General features: G+C 63.8%; 1 protein-coding gene across 1 annotated transcript in view; it reads left to right on the forward strand.

Annotated features, from left to right (window-relative positions):
- HMCN2 (hemicentin 2) overlaps window positions 1-24,171 on the forward strand; it is a 137,360-nt gene that overhangs the window by 60,904 nt on the left and 52,285 nt on the right. The window contains 22 exon segments of the mRNA XM_054727277.1: window positions 1,971-2,098; window positions 4,192-4,446; window positions 5,112-5,198; window positions 7,880-8,074; window positions 8,716-8,846; window positions 9,130-9,277; window positions 9,670-9,796; window positions 10,505-10,659; window positions 11,609-11,887; window positions 13,286-13,567; window positions 14,022-14,130; window positions 14,362-14,531; window positions 15,964-16,118; window positions 16,541-16,637; window positions 17,388-17,483; window positions 17,712-17,888; window positions 19,472-19,629; window positions 20,234-20,357; window positions 21,538-21,713; window positions 22,685-22,781; window positions 22,930-23,049; window positions 23,312-23,473. Of these exon segments, the coding sequence (XP_054583252.1) occupies window positions 1,971-2,098; window positions 4,192-4,446; window positions 5,112-5,198; window positions 7,880-8,074; window positions 8,716-8,846; window positions 9,130-9,277; window positions 9,670-9,796; window positions 10,505-10,659; window positions 11,609-11,887; window positions 13,286-13,567; window positions 14,022-14,130; window positions 14,362-14,531; window positions 15,964-16,118; window positions 16,541-16,637; window positions 17,388-17,483; window positions 17,712-17,888; window positions 19,472-19,629; window positions 20,234-20,357; window positions 21,538-21,713; window positions 22,685-22,781; window positions 22,930-23,049; window positions 23,312-23,473 (3,428 nt within the window).

Below are 24,171 nucleotides of genomic sequence, written 5' to 3' on the forward strand. Positions count from 1 at the left end.
GGGGACACCAGACGGCTCCGTGCGTGGGGGACACCAGACGGCTCCGTGCGTGGGGGACACCAGACGGCTCAGTGCGTGGGGGACACCAGACGGCTCAGTGCGTGGGGGATACCAGATGGCTCTGTGCGTGGGGGACACCAGACAGCTCAGTGTGTGGGGGATACCAGATGGCTCAGTGCGTGGGGGACACCAGACGGCTCCGTGCGTGGGGGACACCAGACAGCTCGGTGCAGAGAGCTCTGGTGGTAAAAGAGCAAGAGGAGGAAAGAAGGGAGGGAAAGGAAGAAGGAAGGAAAGAAAAATATGTAAGTGTTTAAACGCCCACCCAAAGGGAAATAAATTAAGCAACGGTGGCGATCACACAGGGGAATACTATGTAACAGTGAACAGTGAGTGGATGAGCCCTACACACACACACACACACACACACACACACACACACACACACACGCACGATGCCATTATGTGTTTTAAACGATATGAAACTGCACCGTGGATTGTTTCTGGACGCACTGTTGTCACCGTGGTAACAGCTGACCTTTGTGGAGTCCTATTCTGTTCCAGGCGCGGGGCCGTGAATTAGGTCATTCGTTGTCTGGACAAGTCTGTGTGGGATATGAACACTGCTGCTGTCTCTTGTCCAAAAGGAGGCAACTGAGGCACCGAGAGGTTAGGTGACTGCCCGACCCCACAGAGCGAGCCCTGGCAGGACAGGGTGGCCCGGTCCAGTGCCGGGAATCTCGAGACCACCACCCAACGGACCATGTACAGTGTCCTCGGAGGACTTGTCCCAAGTGCCGGCTGGGTGCCCCGGACACGCCGGAGGAGGGGGTGGCCGGACGGGGCTATTGCCTCGCTTACGGATGGGGAGACGGGCCCAGCAGGGCAAAGCTAGCAGCCCAAGGCCGTCCAGAGAGTGAGCGGCAGCGGCAGCGGCCTGTTGGACAAGCGCACGCCCAGCACTTTGCTTGCAGCTGCCTGGGGGGTGGGGGTGACTGTCACCCCCATTTTGCAGGGGAGAAAACTGGGAAGTGGGAGTGGGGACCAGAAATGCCGGGCTCTAGAGCCCAGCTGTAGCCTGGTGAGCACAGGCTGGGGCGTCGGCCCGTGGCGTCCCCACCCCCTTGCTGGCCACTTGCATTCGGGGCCAGCCGGGGCCAGTGGCCACAGCTGCCCTCTCTGTTCATGGGGGCAGGGGCCTCGAGGAGCCAGCACATATGGGTGGTGACATCATGTCTGCAGGGGCCCCTGGGGTCCAGCCCAGCTGCACGAGCCTGGCTGGGGGTCCCGGATCCCTGTGGGATGGGACTAGGCGGCTTCAGCAAGGGGGGCGGGATGGGGGAGGGCAGAGACGGGGCCTCAGTTTCCTCCTAAGAGCCCAGCACAGCGCCGGGCAGTAGAACCCTGCGGGGCACCCGGCACTTCGACACAGAGGCCTCCGGGCCAGCAGATTCTCCCCCAAAGCGTGGGAAGGGCCTCCAAATGCAGCCCCATCCCCCCACCCCTCGCCCCCACTCGGGGAAGGGTCGAGGGATGGCATGTGTGTGTGTGTGTGTGTGTGTGTGAGAGGAGGGGGAGTCAGCGGGGGTCCAGCAGCGAGCCGGTGCCGGGCCCGGGGTCGAGCCAACGCAGGGTCGGTTCCCCAGCCGCAGTCCCTCTTAGCTGCCCATTTTACAGATGAGGAAATGGAGGCTCCAAGAGGTAAAGGGCCTTTCTTCATCCAGCTAGGAAAGGTTCAGAGTTTGCACTTGAACCCAAGCTGGCAGGCTCCTAATTCCGTGCTCGGTTTCACCGGGTGGGTGAGACCTGGCCTTGGCTGGCGGCTCAGGGAAGTGGAGGTGGGCGGGGGAGCAGGGAAGGTGGGCGCTAGGACGCTTTCCTCCGCAGGCTTCCTGGGGCGGGGGCTGGTATGAGTTGGGTCTGGAGGCCCGAGGTCGGCTGGGGTCTCACCGGTGCCCTCACTCCTGCAGGCATCGCCTTCTCCCGTCGGGCTCCCTGCGTCTGGCCCAGGCCCAGGTCGGGGACAGCGGTCTGTACCAGTGCAGAGCCAGTAACCCCGCAGGGTCTGCTGCGCGGCACTACGTCCTCGGGGTGCAAGGTAGGCCCGGGCTGGTGGCTCCGGTCATGCCCATTGTCTGCCCTGACTGTCTCAGGCCTGCTCAGTGCCCCCCCCCAGCTCCATGTGCCAGCTCTGTCACCTCCTCAGGCATCCTCCAGACTCCCCATCACCCCTACTTCCTGCCCGTCTCAAGCCACGTCTCCTTCCACCCCCTCTCCTGTACCCTTCACCCCCTCTCCTGTATCCTTCACCCCCTCTCCTGTACCCTTCACCCCCTCTCCTGTATCCTTCACCCCCTCTCCTGTACCCTTCACCCCCTCTCCTGTACCCTTGGTTGCTGAGCACCGGGGGCAGGGCCCAGCAGTGGGGACTTGGGGAGGGACCCACAGAGGGTTCTGGTCCCAGCCCATTGGGGGGCCTGGGTCCCCTTCACAGAAATCAGCAGTGGAGTCACTCCACCAAAGAGGCCAGGAGCTTGTCATCTCCAAGAGCCCCCAGGAATCAGGGGGGTCAGCCAACCAAAGCCCTCGGGCCGCGCCCGGGCCATGCCCAGCCGGCCTGTGTGCATCTGGCCACGAGCGGAGAAGGGTGTCTCCATTTGGAAACGCGTGGGGGAAGGACGCTGTTCTGTGACGTGTGGACACCATGTGAAAGTCCAGTGTCAGTCCATAGATACACGTGTTATGGGTGCACAGCCTGCAGTTCCTTTACTTCTGGTCTGCGGCTGCTCTTGGCGCCGTCACGGCGGAGCTGAGTAGTTGAGACAGACCATCTGGTCTGCAAAGCCTAAAGTATTGACTGGCCCTCAGCAGAAAAAGCCGACCCCTGACCTAAGCGAACTGCCCATTTTACAGGTGGTCAGGCTGAGGCTCAGAGAGAAGGGCCGAGGTTTTCCAGCCCATGAGAGAGGCACGCAGCAGGGGGCAGGGTGATGAGCAGGGCGATGAGCAGGGCTGGGTTGAATTCTGACTCTGCCACCCCCTAGCTGTGTGACCGAAAGCCGGCCGCGTGGCCTCTCTGAGCCTTAGTTTTCCCTTCTGTAAAATGCTTGTCCCGTGGATGTCAGAGGGGTACCGATGACATCAGGCGCTCAGCAGAGTGGAAGCTGTAATTGTTTTCAGCAAGTGTGGGGCGGCGTGGACGGGCACGTGCCCCGGTGCCCCGGGCCCAGGGCTGATCTGTGCCCAGCGGCCAGGTTCCCATGGAACGGCCCTTTCTCGGGCTCTCCCTCCAAAGCTGGGAACGCAGTGGGTGTCCCTGACCTCCCCCCAAGGGCCCAGAACACAGGCCCAGGCTCCGCTCAGCACCCGGAGCAGGGCCCGTGGAGTCCAAGTGTTTTCCTGGTCCAAACCCCCAGGAGGCTGCTGGGCTCCTGGTCACACAGACCCGGGGCTGGGACCGCTCCCGCTGAGGGTGTGGGTGACTGCAGGCGCGAGTGGCTTTCCTGCCCCTGGGAAGGCCCACGGGAGAGGGAGGGTGGGGTTGCCCCTGAAAACACTCCTGGGAAGGAGGGGAGCCCCTGCAGCCCCTGAGCTCAGGGCAGGAGGGATGGAGATGAGCGATGGGAGTGACCCGCCAGGCCAGGCCGGGACGAGCCGCTGTTCCGATCCCGGGCAGCTGTGCTGAGGGGCACGGAGGCTCCGGCCCAGCCGTGCAGGGTCCTGTGGCTGCGAGGACAGAGCTGGGGTGTGAACCTTCCCCTTTGTGTGTGCTGCCTCCCAACCTTGCCGTCCACCAGAGTCAGTCCCTCTGCCCCGGCCTCAGTTTCCCCATCCTGCACTACTATGCAGGGTGTCCCCCAAAAAGGTATACACACTTTGAATGATTATTCATTCCAGTGGGTTAGATCTGAAAACAAAGAGGCATCAGTTGAGCTCTCTGCTGCTAAGTGTGTATACATTCTGGGGGGGCACCCCGAATTTCCCAGCTGTTGGTTTTCGAATGATGTTGGCTGCACTTGGGTCTGGGGTGGGGCTGAGGGAGGGGTGGGGGTCGGGGGAGTGAGGAGCGGGGATCGTTGAAGCGGGGGTGGGGAGGGTAGAAGGGGTTGGGGGAGTCCTCTCCATGGATCTGGCCTCTGTGACTCCCCCCCCAGGGCCCCTGCCTTGAACCCCTCCCCATGTCCCTGTCAGTCCCCCCTCAGGTGCAGCCAGGCCCGCGGGTCCTGAAGGTCCTGGCGGGTGAAGCTGTGGACCTGAACTGTGTGGCTGAGGGCACCCCGGAGCCCAGGCTGAACTGGTCCAAGGATGGGGAGGCCCTGCGGGGCGGGGGGCCCGAGGGCTCCGTCCATTTTGCAGCCATCCGACCTTCTGACGCCGGCACGTACCGCTGCGAGGCCGCCAACAGCGCCGGGGTGGACGCCTGGGAGCTGGAGCTCAGGGTGCTGGGTGAGTCCCTGAACCCCACATCTCCCCACTCCCCACCTTCCCAACCGCAGCCTGGCCTTCCGAGGTGCTTGCCTGCTCCCCTGGGCTCAGGGCCTGCTTGGCCCCTCCTTCCTCCCTCCCCAGGCCCGAGGCGCTGTAGAGCCGTTGTCAGCCCTGTGGGAACTCTGTCCGCTGGGGAAGTGCTTGACGAGCAGGGCCTGGGCCCCAGTCCAGCCCCCTCCACTTACCAGCTGGACAGCTGTAGGCCAGTCATTTGCACTCGCTGACCCTCAGTTTTCTCACCTGTAAAATGGGTTTGATAACATGTGAGGGGTCAGCGAGGGACTGTGTGCAGCGCACCTGGTGCGTGGAAAGATCTGGGCGGGCGGCGCTCCATTCCCTCTGCTGTGGATTTAAAACAAACCCGGAAAGCGCAGCCGGAGGGGAAGCCCAGCCTCTCCAGCCCTCGGGGCCCTGCGTGGCCCTGGTGGCTTCTCCGTGGGCCCCCTGTGGGGGGCCAGCCAGCACCACGGCCCTGACTCACTCCCCCTGAGGCTGAGGGCTGCCGCACAGGGCTCGCACCCCCTTATGTCCGGCCAGGGCTCTGGAGGGGGGCGCCCTCCCCAATGGCCCTGGACCAAGCTTTGGGCCAGGGGAGTGAGTGTGGCCACATCACCTCCCACCAGAGCCGCCGCACTGGGGAGCCGACGAGACCCACGGGCTGCTGGAGAGAGTGGCAGGAGAGAACGCCAGCCTGCCGTGCCCGGCCAGAGGTGAGGCTGGGGCAGGTGGGCCTGCTGGGCGGGGCTTCCCTCCCGCTCCAGTGCCCTGGGTCACACCCTGTGGGCAGTGCCAGGGGTGATGGTGGGCATGGCATCCTCACTTCAAGCCGGGGCCATGCCGGGCACTTCATCCCCGCCACACCCGATAGGATGGGGTTGGCATTCGCTCGTTTTTATGAGGGGAGTCCAGGCCTAGAGGGGGGATGGTCACAGGCAAGGTCACCCAGCCAGAAGGTGCTCACGAGGTGGGTGTGGTGTGACCCCAGCCCCAGGGCCCCGTTAAGCCCCGGCCCCTCTGCACCCGGGATTGTAACAGCTGGGCCTGAGGAAGCCCTAGGTCCTGGTGGGTCGGGGCTCGGTGGCCCGCCTCTCCCCAGGCCCCAGACCTCCTCCCAGAGGATGGACTCACAGTCCTGAGCAAACCAGCCCCCCGAGGCCCCTCTGGGGTGGCAGCTGTGTGGGAGGTGACAGCTGTGTGGGAGGTGACGCCGCCTCTGTGGCCACCTGCCCGCGTTAACCATCCCGGCTGTGAGCTGGGGCAGTGGACACCTCCCTCCTGAGCCTCGGCTTCCTCGTCTGTAGAGTGGGGCCAGCCAGCCCCTCCACGCAGGGCTGCTGCTGGGAGGGCCCGGGAGGCAGCCTGAGTTTCAGGTCCCGGCACCGTGCCTGGCACAGAGAGGGGCCCAAGGGAAAGCGTGGAGTAAAGGAATGGGGGTGAAGGGAGGCCTTACCCTGCCGCGCGGGCAGATCCGCGCCCGCCGAGTTGCTTCTCTTGGCTGTGGGCCCTTCTGGGACCCGTGAGAGGACACACTGTGGGCCCTGTGCATGGATGGCGCTCTCAGGAAGGCTGGGGTCGGGGTGTCCCCGGGGCAAGTGGCAGCTTACTGAAGCCTGGCGGGAGCCGGGGCTGGTTCTGGTCTCAGCTCTGCTTCCTCGAACCACACGGGCCAGGGACGTCTCTGGACCAGGACTGAGGGGCAGGCCGGTGGGAGGCAGGCACCCGGTGGGCACGGTGGGGTCCTGTCTGCAGAGCTGCCCACCTGCAGGGACCCAGTGGCCCTGCCCTTGACCATGGCGCCACCTCGTGTCGGTCTCTGGTAATAGCAAGCAGCCGCTCTGTGCTCTCTGTAGGTGGGACCCGTGGGACCCGCCCTCCCAGCCCAGCTTCCTGTGCTTGGTGCCTCCCCACAGCCGGGGTCCTGGCCTCTGGGCTGGACCTCAGCCGCATCAGCACAGCGGAAGCCCCTCTGGTAAACACTGCTGGCCCTGGCCGGCACCGCCCCTCCGGCATCACCAGCCGCGTGACGGGGCTGGAGGGCTCAGAGGCTAAGGGAGCCCTGGTCCCGGCGGTGGGTGGCACCTTCGCGGCCTCCTTGGGTGGATGGGGATGCTGGCCCCTGTAAAGGGGGAGCGGGGAGGTGGGGGGCAGCTCCGAGTGCCCTGGCGTCCTCGCCCCGCAGTGCAGTAAGTGTTAGAGCTCTGGCAGGTTAGACTTTCTGTTTTATTTTTGCATTAAAGCTCCAGTTTGGGCACTTCCTCCCCACCCTCCCCTCCCCCCTCGAACCTCCCTGCCGCCAGCTGGGAGGGCTGCCTTTCTGTGCGCCCAGTGGATCCTCTAGCCTCCGTACGGCTGGAATAAAAAATAAAAATAAGTGTCTTAATTAATGGAGGGAAAGTTCCAGGGTTCAGAGCCCAGTGTCCCTCCAGGCAGCAGGGGGGAGGGGAGGGGGGGCTGTCAGAGAAGCTGAAGGTGCTGAGCGGGGTGTGGTGTGTGTGTGTGTGTGTGGTGTGTGGTGTATGGAGTGGCGTGTGTTGTGCTGCGTATGTTCGTGCACATGACCCCACGGTAGGGGAGCAGGCCCCGAGCCGTGGGACCCTCTGACAGGAAACCACAGAGACCCCACGAGGAAACAGACCCCGGGGTGGGGTTAGCCCGCCCGAAGGTGTGCAGGGGGCGCTGTGGCCCCCCTCTGCCTCACAGGCAGCAGGCAGGGTCTCTCGCGTTCAGGGGGAGCTGCCTATGCAGAGTGGAGGGGGGCAGGGGTGCTCCTGACAGGTGACACTGAGGGCGCCTGGAATGTGTCACAGCTTGATCCTGCCCCCCCCCGCCCACCCCCCCTCCGATGGCCCTTCCTCTAAGAGTGAGGGAGGCCGAGGGGGTGTGTCTGCCAGGGCGCCCCGCTGCCAGGCAGCTGGCAGGTGAAGTGCAGCTGTTGATGGTGATCAGTGTCAGCAGTGATGGCGAGCCCCGCTGACCAGTGGTGGCGGAGGAGGATTGGGGGGACCGAGGTGCCCAGGATGCTGACCTGTGAGTTTGGGGGAGCGGCCCCGATAGGCTCCCCCTCCTCCACAGCACCTACTGTGTGCCAGGCACCGGGCTGGCCGCTGGGGGAGCAGCAGGGAACAAAGCAAAGGCCCGGCCCATGTCGGGGAGACAGGCAATAGAGAAAAAACCTGAGCCAGTGGACCGACGTCCCTGAGGAAGTGGAGGTGATGGCAAAGCGGGAACCGCAGGGCAGGGCAGGGTGCGTTCCAGGCGAGGCGGGGCGCTGAGGGGGACCAGGGGCTCTCAGCCATGGAGACCGTGGCCTTGCAGCTTTGGGTGGGGAGGGTAGCGGCGTGTGGAGGGGGAGAGGCAGGCGTTCATGCCGCGATTCCCCGCCCCCCGCCAGGGACACCGACGCCGCAGGTCACGTGGCGGAAGGGCCCGTCCTCGGAGCCCCTGCGCGGCCGGCCGGGCCTGGCGCTGCTGGACGGAGGCGCCCTGTTCCTGGCCTCGGTCTCTCCCAGCGACGGCGGAGACTACGAGTGCCAGGCCACCAACGCGGCGGGCTCCGCGTCCCGGAGAGCCAAGCTGGTGGTCCTCGGTGAGCATGGCCCCCGCGCGGGGCGGCTGGCACCCACCTCCGCTGGGACAGAGCTCACCGCAGGTGCCTGGGGGTGGGGGGCGCTTGAGGGCGAGGGGAGAGCGGGAGAGCGGCAGGGGCACCCCTTCCCCCGAGAGACCCCCACACCGGAGTGTGAGGGGGCGAGCCCCGAGCTCCATCAGTGAATGGTCTAGTGGGTGACTTCACTTACGGCGAGCACCGCCGGCCGCCCCACTGAGACCCGCTAAAGGGGCCCGAGGCTCACCCCACCCCACCCAGGTGATAGGGGCCCTTGCCCTCCACGTGCCCATCCTGGAGGGGTGGGGGGCAGTTTTAATGGCTCCTCATGGGCCGCCTTCGGCCCCCCTGTGACCAGCACCCCAGCTCGCCCTGTGAGGACTTGCCTGGAAGTTGGTCACAAAGACACACCCAGGAGACTCCGTCTGGGGGCCCTCGCAGGTGACCATGACGATGGGTGGAGTGTAGAGCTGGATGGGTCGGGCCTCCGGCATCTTGCAAAGCTGAGTGTCCGAGAGGGGCGCCCCTGGCTGGGCACGGCCGGGGACCCCAGACTCTGGGGCTGCCGGTCAGGCAGCTGCGGCTCCGGGGAGGGAGGCTCCTCTACCTCTCCTTGTGCCCAGTGCCCCCCAGCATCCGGGAAGACGGACGCAGGGCCAACGTGTCAGGCATGGCCGGGCAGTCCCTGACGCTGGAGTGTGACGCCAGCGGCTTCCCAGCCCCTGAGATCGCGTGGTTCAAGGACGGGCAGCTGGTGGGTGTCCCCCGGGGCGGCCAGGTGAGGGTGGGGTTGTGCCAAGTCATGGCAGGGAGATGTGACAGGTTTCTGTAGGGATGCCCTGGGGCTCAGGGCAGGGGAGGACTGAGGTCTCACAGGGAAGCCTGGAGGGCTGCATGGTGGCGAGGGCACGGCACTCTTCTAGGAGTTAGAAGCCCCAGGTTCCCGTCACCAACCAGCTCCGTGGACCTGAGTTCCCTTATAGCTAATGACGGGGTACCAGACCCCGTCACCAGCTCCCTCTGACCTCTCTGCCCAGATCCCCGAGGGGGGCAGCCACCGCCTCCTGAGCGAGGCCCGGGCCCTCCACCTCCCCAGGATCCAGGCGGGCGATTCCGGCCTCTACTCCTGCCGGGCGGAGAACCAGGCGGGCACCGCGCAGCGGGACTTCGAGCTTCTCGTGCTCAGTGAGTGAGGCCGGAGCCCCACGGCGCCCAGTGTGTCTGGCCGCAGCCCCTCCCCTTTGAGGCGGGCGCGGGGTGGGGATGGGGAAGGGGACGCTGTGTGTGCTGAGAGCAGGGGCACAGAGGGGCCCACACCAGGCCCAGCTCCTCACAGCTCTCGGCGGACATTCGACAGTCACACGATTAGCCAAGCAGCCGCTGTTGTGTCACGTGAGGAGTGCAGGCTGTGCGGGGAGCACAGTGTGGGGCCCGGTCCAGCAGGGGCTTTGGGGCAGCCTCCCAGGCAGGATGTGGAAGGGAAGGGCGCACCAGGAGGGGGACCTGCCTGGCAAGGGCCTGCGGTGGGCAGGGCTGCAGGTTTGAGCCGTTGCACCCCCTTCCCTTCTTGTCCTCAGTCCCACCTTCTGTGCTTGGAGCTGGGGCTGCCCAGGAGGTGCTGGGCCTGGCTGGTGCCCAGGTGGAGCTGGAGTGCCGGACCTCGGGGGTCCCTACGCCCCAGGTGGAATGGACCAAGGACAGGCAGTGAGTGGCCTGCCTAGCGGACAGCCCGGGGGTGGTGCCCATGCCTGGGCCGGGTGTATAGGGGGCTCTGGGGAGGTTGAATTCTGGGGGGGCTTGACAGGCATCGCACATGCCACCAGGGCCCAGGGCACCTCCCACCCCAGCCTGGGTCACCCAGGTGAGACCCCACTCTCACCCAGAAGGGTTTTCTCATCATCACTCAGCCTTCCTTTTTTTTTTTTTTAAATTTTTTTTGGGGTGGGGGGGGGGGGGGGGAGGGATCCACATAACCTGAAATCACCCACCTAATGCCCACAGTTCAGTGGCATCTGGCACATCCACGGTGTTGCACAAGCATCACTCTGTCTAGTTCTAGAACATTCCGTCTCCCCAAGGAGACCCCACGCCCACTGGCAGCCACTCCCCCACCCGCTCTCTGTCTGCAGATGCACCTGCATTTCCTGCTCGTTCCACGCGGCTACCCCGCGGGGCCTTTGTGTCCGGCGCCTCCCACTTACACGGTCTGGGTTCACCACGGTGTGGCCGGGCTCAGCGCTGACTTCTCCAAGCGCACTGCCGATCGGACACGTTGTGTCTAATCGCCGGCGCCGGGCACTGGGACTGTTGGCACCTTCCGGCGACTGTGACTCTCTCAGCCTCTTTGCCGTCCAGGCGGCCGCCCCGGCTCGCGCCTCGACCTGAGTCGCACTGTCCTGACCTCCTTTCCAGGCCTGTCCTTCCCGGGGACCCGCACGTCCAGCTCCTGGAGGACGGCCAGCTGCTCCGAATCGCCAGCAGCCACCTGGGCGACGAGGGGCGGTACCAGTGCGTGGCCTTCAGCCCCGCCGGCCAGCAGGCCAAGGACTTCCAGCTCAGAATCCACTGTGAGCCCAGCCCCTGCCCGGCCCGCCCGGCCCCTCCCTGGGCTGCTGGCCAGGCCCCCCTCGGGCCCACTGCACAGAGGAAGGGCGAGAGCAGAACCGGGAGGCTGGGGGACGCGCCCCAGGCCGGTAAAGCTGGGGAGGAGGGGCCAGGGAATCTGGACCACCGTTCCCCAAACCCCATGGTCCCATCCCGCCTTGCAAGTTGTCCTGCACCTGATACCATTCGGGGTGATCGTTCCTTTAACTTTTTAAAAAATCAAGTCCCTTTACATGGAATGAATTTACTTAGAAAGACATTTCCTACCTCACCTGTGAGTGGAAACCAGGCCCATTGGCCTTCTGGGGAGGAAGCTATAAAACCCAACGCCTGGAAAGGAAGGCCCTGGAAGTGCTGGGGCGCCAGCTGCCTGCAGAGGGCGCTGAGCTGCCTGCTCTCCGTGGTGGAGGGCCTGGTAGGAAGTGCTAGAAGGTCCGGTGTGTAGTCTCTCACCGGAGCCTCTCCTTTGGGTGATCAGCTGGAAGGAGCTCTGGGCGCGGGGCCGGTCCACTGTGAGAGGCAGTGTTACTTCACCCTGGCCTGCGTCCTGCCCGTGGGAACCCCTGATGGCGTCCAGCCCCTCATTTTACAGATGGGGAGGCTGAGGCCCAGCGAGGGGAAGTGGCCTGCCTGGTCATACAGCCAGTTAGAGGCAGAGTGGGGTTCAGGACCCCAAGGGCGCCCCCCACCCCGCCTACTCCACCTCCTCCATCTCCTGCTTTCCATGTCAGCGTGTCCCGCACTGCCTCTCCTGTCTCCCCACTCTCCCTGTCCTGCAGCCGAAGCTGCGACGTGTGCGGTGCTTGGGACACGGGCACGTGCAAGCCACTTGGGGGTGCGGGCGGGGAGGGGGGTCACCAGCTGCCTCAGGGGCTCCCTGTGACGTCACACCCCCCCTCCTGTTGTCCTCAGCACCTCCCACCATCTGGGGCTCCAATGAGACAAGCGAGGTGACCGTCATAGAGGGCCACCCGGCTCGGCTCCTGTGTGAGGCCCGCGGCGTGCCTGCTCCTGACATCACCTGGTTTAAGGACGGGTCTCTGCTGCCCCCCAGCCCTGAGGCTGTCTACACCCGGGGCGGCCGGCAGCTGCAGCTGGGGCGGGCCCAGGGCTCGGATGCGGGCATCTACACCTGCCAGGCCAGCAACCCCGTGGGCGTCGCGGAGAAGGCCGCCAGGCTGGAGGTGTACGGTGAGTGGCCAGGGGACAGCCGCGAGCGGCGGTCAGCCGGGCGCGCGGAGGGAGGGACTCTGGGCTGCGAAGGCCTCCTGTCTCCGTAGGTCAGCGAGGGAGTGGCTAGAGAAGGGTCACCTCGGTCTACCTTCCCGCCTTCAGGCGAGGAAACTGAGGCCAGGATCAGAGGGCCTGTCTGGGGGCCCAGGCAGAGCCACATGGAGGACCCAGGTTTCCTCTCAAGGTTTAGGGCTTTTCACGAAACCACACGGGAACCCTCTACTAGTAATTAACTTCTCTGAGTGAACCACGGACTGAGCCAGACCCCAGGCCCTCGCAGCATCAGCTCCTCTGTCAGCCGTAGGGACCCGGCCCTCGTCTCTCCACCCACCCATGAGCACAGTGGACTCTGGGGCTGGGGATGTGATGGCCCCCAGTTCACACCTGGGGGTTGCACGGTTAACCCCCTTTGCACGGTTAACCTCGGCGATGGCCGCCTCGAGGGGCTTGGCACACAGGAGGGCTCAGTGGGGCAGGCTTCCTGCCGGAGCTGAGGCCCCGCAGAGAACTCGGGAAAGCTGTGTGGAGATGGGCGGGGTGAGGCCGGGCAGGGCCTGGTGAGGTTTGGAGGGTGGGGTGCAGGCCAGTGAGTCGTCCTGGCCCCTAATGAGGAGTCGGCTCAGGAGCTCTGGCCCCCAAAGATACAGACACTTGGGACCCCAAAGGAACGTTGGGCTGTGTGGGGTCTTTGAGGGTGAGCCAGATGCAGCCTGGGGACCCTCACTCTGGGATCTGAGCACCTCCTGGGAATTGACTGGGGAATGCGTGTGTGCGTTTTCCTAGGGGCTTGTGACCCAAACAAGGTTGAGAGGCACATCCTAGGCCATCGTCGCCCCGTGTCCCCTGCGAGGGCTCTGTGGGCTCAGCACCGCGGCGGCCTTCCCCAGGAGGAAGGGAGGAGCCCCGGCTTGGCGGCCTCCTTGGCCATCACGGCCGTCGGGGCTGGGCTCTGCCCCAGTCGTCCCGTCTGCTCCCGCAGGCCAGAGGGGGCACTTGTAGGAACAGTGGCTTTGACCTTAAGCCCGGGGAGCCCGTGGCTTTGAGTGCCGTGGATACCGAGCCCTACTGTGTGCCGTTCCCAGAGACACACAGACAAGCCATTGTTCTGCTTCTGATGAGCCCACAGGGGGAGCAGGGTCGGAGCAGATGCAAGCCGTGTCGGGAGGGGACCCACCAAGGGGCAGAGGAGGGAGGGATGCTTCCGGCCAGGGGCCTGGGGCAGGCTCCCCGCAGGAGCTGACTTCTGAGCAAAGGGTTGGGCCGGGAGGAGGCTTGTCCCGTGATGTGGGGTCTGCGGGGGCTGCACCAGGGCTGGTGGGGAACTCCGTCCCTGAGCAGCCCCTGCCTCTTCCCTAGTCCCGCCCACCATCGAGGGCGCCAGCGATGGGCCGCACCTAGTGAAGGCCGTGGCTGGGAGACCCCTGGGCCTGGAGTGCGTGGCCAGAGGCTACCCACCCCCCACCCTGTCCTGGTACCACGAGGGGCTGCCCCTGGCGGAGAGCAACGGGACGTGGCTGGAGGCGGGCGGCGGCCTGCTGAGCCTGGAGAGCCTGGGGGAGGCGTCCGGAGGCCTGTACAGCTGCGTGGCCAGCAGCCCCGCGGGGGAGGCCGTGCTGCAATACGCCGTGGACGTGCAGGGTGAGCCACCGGGCTGTGGGCCCCTCCTCCCACACCCACCACGTGCCAGTGCCCGCAGCCCGTCCTAGGAGCCGCCTCTGGTCAGTGGGATGGATGTTCACCTAGAAATCCCTGAGGCCCAATGCAGGGTTGTGGGCAGTGGTCCTGGGGACGGCTGGGGAGGGGCCGTCCCCTGCTTTCTTCCCCTGGACAGACATCTCGGGGGGCTGATTCGGGCTGGCCCGGTGGGGCTGGAGATGAGGCGGGGAGCAAGGCAGGCGGGACCCCTGAGCCCTGGGTCCGCTGGTGAGACAGACGTTGAACGAACAGGACAAGCCTCAGCGGTGGGGCCCTTTATGGGGGAACTGGAATGGTGGGGTGTGGCTTGGGCCTTGTTCCGGGGCACAGGGCACTTAGAGGGCTCTAGGCAGGGCTTTGCTCAGCGCTGACCACCCAGTGGGGCTCCCGCCTGCAGTGCCCCCACAGCTGCTGGTGGCTGAAGGCCTGGGCCAGGTCACCACCCTCGTGGGACAGCCCCTGGAGATTCCCTGCCAGGCCTCAGGCTCCCCGGCGCCCACTATCCAGTGCGTATGTGGCGGGGGTGGGTGGGTTGAAGGCCAGGGCTGGGGCTGGGGGTGTGGGCAGAGAGCGCATGCTTTGGAGGTGCGTGGGGTCAGGAGACACCCCCTTCCCAGAGGCATGGAAAAGGCCAGAGATGTGCGAGCAGGCGGAGATGCTGCGGGGCCTCCTGCCGGTCCTGCTGGCCCTCCTCCCCTGGCCTCAGGCTGTCGGGTCGCCCTTCCCACCCACCTTAGATGGCTGCAGAATGGCCGCCCGGCCGAGGAGCTGGCGGGGGTGCAGGTGGCCGCCCAGGGGACCACGCTGCACATCGACCACGTGGGGCCGGGCCACGCGGGCCTCTTCTCCTGCCAGGCCACCAACGAGGCCGGCACCGCAGGGGCCGAGGTGGAGCTGTCTGTGCACGGTGAGCCGCACGGGCAGCCGAGGCCGGTGGAGGGGAGCCTGGACCGAGGCCATCCGTGCCTCTGGCGGGCCTGGGGGACCTGGGAGGGGCCGGGGGCTGGTCTTCTCTAGACAGCACTCCTGGGCTGTGCTTCCCAGCTCCCCAGAGAGAAGAGGCATGAGAGGCTGGTCTGAGCTGTCCACCCCACTCGTCACCTGTCCAGTCCTCAGGCCTCACTTTTCTCCCCAGGCTTCCCTCTCTGTCCACTGACCACCACGAACTTCATTCAACTCTTTACATACGTCAGCTCTCTCACCTCCGTGCCTGAACATGCTGTTTCTGTTCCTGGAACATTCTCCTTCTTTGCCTCTCAGCACCTCTTTATTTTTCAGGTCTGTCCTAAAATACTCCTTCCTCCCAGAAGCCCTCCTTGATTTCACTGTGGTGCTAACCCACACTGCCCACCCTCTCTTGGCTGTCGCTCGCCACTCACTGTATTGGGAGTGCTTGTTTTGTTGTCCATCTCCCAGCCCAGCTCTGGGAGCTCTGAGAGGACAACACAGTGGCCACCATTCCTTGCTGTGTCCCTGTGCCTAGTACACTTCGGGCTCAGAGTAGATGCTCAATGATGAATGGATGGGTGGATGGATGGATGGATGGATGGATGGATGGATGGGTGGATGGGTGGGTGGGTGGATGGATGGGTGGGTGGGTGGATGGGTAGGTGGGTGGGTGGGTGGATGGGTGGGTGGGTGGATGGATGGGTGGGTGGATGGGTGGATGGATAGGTGGGTGGGTAGGTGGGTAGATGATGGATGGGTGGATGGGTGGATGGATGGATGGGTGGGTGGGTGGGTGGATGGGTGGATGGGTAGGTGGGTGGATGGATGGGTGGGTGGGTAGATAGTGGGTGGGTGGATGGGTGGGTGGGTGGATGGATGGGTGGGTGGGTGGATGGATGGATGGGTGGGTGGGTGGGTGGATGGGTAGGTGGGTGGATGGGTAGGTGGGTGGATGGATGGGTGGATGGGTGGATGGATGGGTGGGTAGATGGTGGGTGGGTGGAGGGGTGGATGGATGGGTGGGTGGGTGGGTAGGTGCGTGGATGGTGGGTGGGTGGATGGATGGGTGGGTAGATGGTGGGTGGGTGGAGGGGTGGATGGATGGGTGGATGGGTGGGTGGATGGGTGGGTGGGTGGGTAGGTGCGTGGATGGGTAGGTGGGTAGATGGTGGATGGGTGGATGGGAGAATTTTTAAAGGAAGGAAAGACCTGCCATGCTGGGTCCAGTCTGGCACTCTTCCCCAAAGCCAGGTGTCTAGGGGCTTGAGTGAGGGGAGGCTAGCGGGCAGCTCTGCAAGGCCACTCCTAATTCCCTGGCACGAAGGGGCTGCTGGGTACCTCTACGCCCTCCTGACCCTGACTGGGTCCTCCCCGCCTCTCCCCCTGCCCAGAGCTCCCATCGGTGGTCATCGTCGGCGGTGAGAACATCACAGCCCCCTTCCTGCAGCCTGTGACCCTCCGGTGTGCAGGGACTGGGGTGCCTACTCCAAGCCTCCGCTGGTGGAAGGATGGGGTGGCCCTGGCAGCCTCGGGGGGGAACCTGCAGGTACATTGCGGGGGCCCTAGGGCTAGCGGGGCACCTGGCATAGAAGGAGGAGCCACTTCCTAGGGGCCCTGGGAGCCTGGGGGCAGGACCCGCAAAGAACCCATTCCGCTGGGAATTCTCAGTGGACTGAAGGGGGGGGCACCTTTAACCTAGTCCACGTCCCAGAGCTTCAGCTGTCAGAGGGAGGAAGTGGGCAGAAGGGGGGGTCCCCAAGACCAGGGGGGTTCCCTGGCGTCTAAGTGTGTGGTTCAGAACTGCACCCAGAGCCAAACTCGTCCCCATGCCTCCCCTCTCCTGCTCCTGGGGTCAGCGCAGCCTGGCCACCGGTCATGTCCCAGCACCGTTCTGAGTGACTTCCGGTTCTGGACCCCGTGCCCCCACCCTCACCTCCCCATGACACACCTCTGCCCCCCCTGCCCCAGATTGAGAAGGTGGACCTGAGGGACGAAGGCGTCTACACCTGTGTCGCCACTAACTTGGCCGGCGAGAGCAGAAGGGATGCGGTGCTCAAGGTTTTGGGTGAGGACGCGGGTGACGGATGGTGGGGGATCCTTTGAGGGCCCTCGGGCTGCTGTGGGGGTCAGGGAGGGGGTGGGGTTTAAAATCTAGTCGTGTACTTGACTTTAGAAGTAGAAAGTCATCTGCTCACTCGGCCTGGGTGGCTCAGTGGTTGAGTGTCGGCCTATGAACCAGGAGGTCAGGGTTCATTCCCGGTCAGGGCACATGCCTGGGTTGCAGGCTTGATCTCCAGTGGAGGCCATGCGGGAGACAGCCAATAGATGATTCTCTCTCATCATTGATGTGTCTGTCTCTCCCTCTCGCTTCCTCTCCGAGATCAATACAAACACATTTTAAAAAAGAAAAAAGGAAGTCTGCTCTGTGGCCCCCACGGGTGGTTTTCTGAGGGATTTTACGGGACACCCTTGTCCGCAACCATATTTACCTTTGCTGCCTTACTTGTTTTGGGGGTTCCTTTACATCCTTGTACATGTGGGCAGGTCCTTGCACCTGCCACTTTCCATGGCTCTCTGGGTTCCGCCTTCCCACTGGGGTCGGCTGTTCCTGTGGGGGGTGCTGGGGCGGTCCTTGTGTAATTGCAATGAAGATTTATTCTTGTGCGTGGTTCAGGAGTGGGGTTCCTTGGTCAGAGGGCATGAGCCATTGGGGGGCTCTTGTCACCCAGGGCCTTTTAGGAAGGCTGGGGAGAGACGTCAGAATGGCTGAGATTTGAGCTACCCACCAAGCGAGGGCGCTCCCTGTCTCCCCTAGTGCCCCCCAACATTGAGCCGGTCCTGGCCAACAAGGCAGTGCTGGAAAATGCCTCAGTGACCTTGGAGTGCCTGGCTTCCGGCGTGCCCCCTCCAGGTAAGACCCCTCCTGGTGATGGAAGGCCACACCCCAGGCCCCACCTAGTGAGGCTGGCCGGTGCCAGGCACCGCTCTGGTTGTGGAGACAGGATGGCGTCAGCAGGCCCTTCTCCCTGTTCCTCGCACTTTCCTCTCTTCCTTCTCAACAGCTGTTCATCCAGTGCCCATCACACAGCACAGTCTGAAGGGCTGGCAGGACCCCCAGTATCTCTCTTCTCTCCCCCAGACATCTCCTGGTTCAAGGGCCGCCAGCCTGTCTCTGCTCGGGAGGGAGTCACGGTGTCAGCTGACGGGAGGGTTCTCCTCATTGAGAGAGCCCGGCTTTCGGATGCTGGGAGCTACCGCTGCGTGGCATCCAATGTGGCGGGTCGCACAGAGCTGCAGTATGGCCTGCGGGTCAATGGTGAGCTGCCCTGGGACTAAAGGGTCCTTGTGCAAAAATTATTTTCCATGTATTTGTCTACAGATCTACTCAGTATCCATCATTCACCATCCACCCATCTACTCCTCCATCCTCTCTTCCTTCCACCCATCATCCACCTATCCATTATCCATCTATGTTTCCTGCATCCATAATTCATCCATTCATCATCCATACATCTATTCATCCATCCTTTCTTCCATCCATCATCCATTCATTTTTCCCACTCATCATTCATCCATGTATCCATCCTGTCTTTCACCCATCATCCATCTACCCATCCATCATCCATTCATCTATCTATTGTTTAATCCATTCATTATCAATCCCTGGAAATACCCAACTGTCCACCCATTGATCCAATCATCCATCCAATTATCTGCCCATTCATCCACCCATCTAACAATCCATCTGTCCACCCACCCACCCATCCAGCCACTCAGCCACCCATTCCTCCATGTACCCATCTTCTCTGCAACCACATTGATTAAGGACACGCTCTGGGACCACAAACCTGGTGCTGCAGCCCTGAAAAGGCAGGCCCGTGCTTTCTGCTGGTGGAGGGCACAGTGGTAGGTCATTACCCAGAGCACGGCTTCCTGATGCTGTGACAGAGCTAGCAAAGGCGAGGTGCATACACCTGAGGGCCTGCAGCCGGGCTCTGACCTGGCCTGGGAGTCCGGGAGGCGTCTCGGAGAGCTGGATGCCGAAAGAGAGACCGCCTGCCAAGGCCTGCGGCTGCAGGGAGCAGGGGAGCTGAGGAAAGGCAAGGAGGCTGGGGGCCCGGAGCTCACAGAACCAGGGGAAGAGGGGCCGGGCTGGGGAGGTGGCCAGATGGACGTGGTGGGCTCCGGTCTTTGTCCTAAGAGCAGTGGGGAGCTGGGCAGGGGCCCTGGGCATCCTGGCTCGTGGCTCCCAGATACAACGGAGTCATCATCTGCCCCCGAGGGGCTGCCTGCAGGCGAGCGTTGGAGCTGATGCCTCTGAGCTGGAAAACAAAACCTGCCCGGGGTCCTCAGCCCTCATTACCCCACAGCGTCCCCGGGATACGCTGAGCAGGAGGCCCAAGTTCAGGTGCTGCTGCTGCCGCTTCCTGGCTGGCCACCTCGGGCCGGTGACTTGCCTCCCGGAGCCCTGGTTCTCCTCTGCAGAGGCCTCAGGGTGGCCTGGAGAGGATGAGATGAGCCCTGGCTGGTTTGCTCAGTGGATAGAGCGTCGACCTGTGGACGGAAAGGTCCCAGGTTTGATTCTGGTCAAGGGCACATGCCCAGGGTTGTGGGCTCGATGCCCAGTAGGGGGCATGCAGGAGGCAGCCAATCAACGATTCTCTCACATCATTGATGTTTCTATCTCTCCCTCTCCCTTCCTCTCTGACATCAATAAAAATATATTTTTTAAAAGATGAGGTGAGCAGCCTTGAGCACTGTGCAGGGGTGTCCGCCCATGTTCAGTGCCTGTCCCTGTGCTTTTGTGTGTGGCCTGGGAGGGGGTGCCCAGCCAGGTGCCCTCCCCGTTATGTCCCGAGTGGGGCTCAGCCTATGTTCTGTGTTACCCTCACCCTGCAGTGCCTCCGCGCATCACGCTGCCGCCCAGCCTGCCGGGCCCCGTGCTGCTCGGGGCCCCGGTCCGGCTGACCTGCAGCGCCACCGGCAGCCCCAGCCCCACCCTGCTGTGGCTGAAGGATGGAAACCCCGTGTCCACGGCAGGGAACTCCGGCCTCCAGGTCAGTGGGGCTGGGTGGCCCGCTACCTCCCTGCCGCCTCAGGAGGTGCTGGGAGCAGAGGCCAGGCCCTGGAGCTCCAAGGGGAGGGAGAAGCAGTGACCACCCAGGGTGGTGGGTGGGAGGGGGAAGGGACTGCTGAGTGGAGAGTCTCGAGCATCGTCTCCAGAAACAGGGTCCCCACAAGTGCGTGTGAGTTAGCATGCCCAGCAGCTGCAGGAAGTGAGTAAGAAGAAACAGGTGAAAGCAATTTTAATAGGCATTTAGGTTAACCCAGTATATCCAAAAAGCGTAATTCCATCATCATCAATATGGAAAGTGATTAGCGAGTCATTTTGCATCCTTCTTTTCGTACTAACTCTGAGACCCGCTGTGTATCCTACGCTCGCGGGCCGGCCCCATCCCAAGGGCTCACTAGCCACAGCGAAGCTATAGCGGGCCCTTTCGGAGGACCCATGTGATTGCCCGGCAGCCGGGCCGAGGTCTGGGGGTTCTGGGAATCTGGAGCAGGCTCCCCGGGTGAGCCGTGCAGCAGTGTCAGCTTGGGAAAGTGTGGAACTGGCCTTGGGGTGCATAACCTCACAGGGGCTTCCTTCTGGGGGCGCAGGTCTTTCCCGGGGGCCGCAGCCTCACGCTGGCCAGTGCCCGGGCCTCCGACTCGGGCACCTACTCCTGCGTGGCCGTGAGTGCCGTGGGCGAGGACCGCCGGGACGTCGCCCTGCACGTCCACGGTGAGTGTCAGGCCCCAGGGGCCGCGTCTCAAGAGCGTGGGGGGTGGTGTGTCTGGCCACGTTCAAAGGAAGGGTGGTGGGTGTGAGACACGCGGCCTGAGACCTAGCTGCCTTCACGTGGGGGTCAGTTGGAGTGTGAGCGCCCCTTTGTGGTCAGGTGGGCGGGTGGGTGGCCCCGCTCAGCCAGGTCATCCAAGTCCAGGGAAGAGGTAGAGGAGCACAAAGTGGCAGGAGGTGCACATGGCCCAGAGTCGGCAATCGGACGTGTTCACTCTCCTGGGTCGAATGGGGGTGACGGTGCATTGGGGCAAGGTGGTGTGGGGTGGTGGTTAGGGACCGGCTCTGGAGTGCATGGATCTGGGGTTCAAATCCTGCCTCCGCTACTTCCTAGCTCCGTGATCGCGGGCTAGTCACTTGGCTTCTCTGAGCCTCAGTTTGTTCATCTGTGAAATGGGTGAAGGTGGCACTCACTCACTTCCACACTCAGAGCATAGTGACAGTTGCTCTGGTTTTAAAATTTCCTCGTACGGGATCTTGTGGGGCCTCTGGAGGTGCACAAGGGAACTCTGGGGTGGGGGGGTATGGGCGGGGCTGGGGGGGAGGAGCCTTCCATTCCAGCTCCTCCCGTCGCTGGAGTCCGGATAATGGTTAGCAGGCGTTGTGTGCCGAAGGGCGCAGCGACCTGTGTCATTGCATTTAACCTCCGGTGGCGCCAGCCGGTGGCTACCCTCATCATCACACAGTGGCCAAGTGTCAGGTCCCAGGGCTCCAGCCAGGGCCTCTGACGCGGGACCCTGCCTTCCTCACCCTACGCTGCAGGGTTGTTCACGTCTCAGGAGAAAGGTGGCTGAGGTCCTGCTTTTAAAAACACATTTAAAAAATAAAAACATTGTAAATTTTAAAGAGTTTGAGATCATTGTAGATTCACGTGAGTTGCCGGAGATAACACAGAGAAATCCCGGGTCCCTTCCCCCCTGTCCCTCCGAGGTAACGTCTTGTCCTGAAGTGCCGTCCGTCGGGATGTTGCCGCTGTTACACCCACCGTCCCCCTCGGACTGGGGCCTTGGGCCTCCTTTTGAGGTCGTCGAGGGGGGAGGAGAGGGCCGCGGCTCCGGGCGTCGGCTCCATCCTGCTGCCCCCCCCCACCTGCTGAGGTAGCCCCCTCCGCCCCCCTCCCCAGTGCCACCCAGCATCCTCGGGGAAGAGCTGAACGTGTCCGTCGTGGCCAACGAGTCAGTGGCCCTGGAGTGCCAGAGCCACGCCGTGCCCCCGCCGGTGCTGAGCTGGCGGAAGGACGGCCGCCCCCTGGAGCCACGGCCCGGAGCCCGCCTCTCTGCAGACCAGGCCTTGCTGGAGGTGAGTGAGCCGAGCCCCGGGCAGGGCGGGCCCGTGGGTGCCCTGCGAGGCGCAGTTCAGCGGCGTGGGCCCTGCAGGCCCCTCCAGACCAACACCCAGGGCGCGTCCTCCCGACCCGTCGGAGCTGCTTCCAGCCCAACGGGGACTGAGCCTTCGGGCCCCTCCGCCCCCCACGAAGCCGGCAGCTCTCTTTCTACTTGTTTTTCACTCCGTGATCCAAAGCCTCCTCGCCTTTGGGCCTTTAAGCCCCTGTATCGGCATCTGGCCCAGCAAGGCAGGGGCGTGTGGGGTCGGGACTCGAGTTAGCCTGGATTTAAACTTTAGCTCCGCCTCCTCCGGCTGCGCCTCCCCCCTAGCGTCCTGACACACTGGCCTGGGCTCTCTCGCCGGCAGACACATTGGCGCCTCTCTTCTGGGAGGCTGGGAGGGTTCTCAGAGGCAGGCCATCCTGCCCCAGAGCACAGCTCATCCACGTCAGCTCGGGGAGGGGCGGTGCCTCTCCTGCTGCTGGGGAGAACCTTGCACTCCAGCCGGCTCCTCCTCCTCCCACCCCCCTACACCTTGTGATATGGTCATTCCCAACCCTGAGCACCTCCTCTGGTTTGCTCTGTCTGGAAAGCCTGCCTCTCCTTCCCTTCATTCCTCAGAGCCGCAGCCGTCGCCACCATGTCAGGCTCTGACACCTGAGGACAGGGGCCCCTCCGCCCCACCCTTCTTCACCCTCCACCTTCTCCTCTGGGCTGATCTGTCAGACGGGGCTGGGCTGCGGGTGTGGCTGGCAGGGCTGCCACTTAGGGAGCCCATTCCATGCGCCTGACCCACAGGAGGCCCCGCAGGCACCGGCTTCTGGAAACTTCAGGGTGCGGGCGGTGCCAGGGGCCAGGTGGGGAGGTTGGGGCACCGTCACGCAGTCCGTCCCGGGGCACCCCTCTCTGCTGCCCCCGCTGATGGCCCATGTCGCTGCCGGCCAGGTGGACAGGGCGGAGGTGCGCGATGCAGGCCGCTACACCTGTGAGGCGCTGAACCAGGCGGGCCGCTCGGAGAAGCACTACAACCTCAACGTCTGGGGTGAGGGTCTCCTGGGCTGGGCTGCGGTCCCTCCTGCCCCGCCCGGGGGGGTGGGGGAGCGGGCGGGGACTACTGCCTTGTCTGGGCCCCCGGGTGCAGCCCGCTCCCCTCCCAGCCCACCACCCCCTCACACCCTCTCTTCTCTCAGTCCCTCCAGTGTTCCCCTCGAGGGAGCCCCGCATCCTGACCGTGACCGAGGGACACCCCACCAGGCTGTCCTGCGAATGCCGGGGTGTCCCTTTCCCCAAGATCACCTGGAGGAAGGACGGTAGGGTTGCTGGCTGGGAAGGGGCAGCAGACTTGGGACCGAGCAGAATGGGACTGAGGACAATGTCATTTGGGACTGAGGACACTGTCATTTCTGTAACCAGGAACCCACCTCCCCCAAGGGCTGTAGGCCCACCCATCTCCATCTCCGCTAGGCTCTGGGGTGGGGGCACCCATCGAGGGCAGGGACAGCCTCCTCCTGCAGGAGTTGGCCACGATGGTGGGGGGACCAGGAACCGGGGGCTGTTTGTTGCTGCATCCAGGTCAGCCCGTGCCCGGGGAGGGGCCCGGCCTCGAGCCCGTGTCGGCGGTGGGGCGGCTGCTGTACCTGGGACCCGCCCAGCCGGCCCAGGAGGGAACGTACACCTGTGAGTGCAGCAACGTGGCCGGAAATAGCAGCCAGGACCAGCAGCTGGAGGTGCATGGTGAGCGGGGCTGGGGTGACCTGAGCCAGGCAGAAGGGGCCGGAAGGGTGGCAGGCAGGCACCTGGCAGGGGAGACCCCACCCCCAGGATCCAAGCCAAGACAGGGACGGCGATAATGAGAGCACTTCCCTGGCCTCTCAGATTCCGGGCATCTCCTTAACCCCCTCCCAGCCAGCTCCTGCGGCTCCGGGCCTGAGCCTGAGAGGGGCAGCGTGACCCCAAGAGCCCCCAGTGACCCCGAGGGGAAAACACAACTTGAAACAGAAACGGAAAGGAATGTAAAGTTTCTGTGAAGCTCCTGTGCGTAACGGAAGCCTACGTCTCCGGCTACGCGTCCTGCAGTGATGAGATGAAATATCTCAGCTTAGAAAATAAGACCAAGAGCCCTAGCCAGTTTGGCTCAGTGGATAGAGTGTTGGCCTGTGGACTAAAGGGTCCCGGGTTCGATTCCGGTCAAGGGCACATGCCTGGGTTGCGGGGTTGGGTCCCCAGTAGGGGGCGTGCAGGAGGCAGCCAATCAATGATTCCTTGTCATCCTTGATGCTTCTATCTCTCTCTCCCTCTCCTTTCCTCTCTGAAATCAATAAAAAAAAATATTTTTAAAAAAGAAAGAAAGAAAATAAGACCAAGAAAAGCATTTTGGAGAGAGTAACCCCGACCCCGGCAGGCCCCAGCGACTGTCTGAGCTCCGGGAAGGC

The sequence above is a fragment of the Eptesicus fuscus genome, chromosome 15 (genome assembly GCF_027574615.1).
Source record: "Eptesicus fuscus isolate TK198812 chromosome 15, DD_ASM_mEF_20220401, whole genome shotgun sequence".
Classification (NCBI taxonomy): Eukaryota; Metazoa; Chordata; class Mammalia; order Chiroptera; family Vespertilionidae; genus Eptesicus; species Eptesicus fuscus.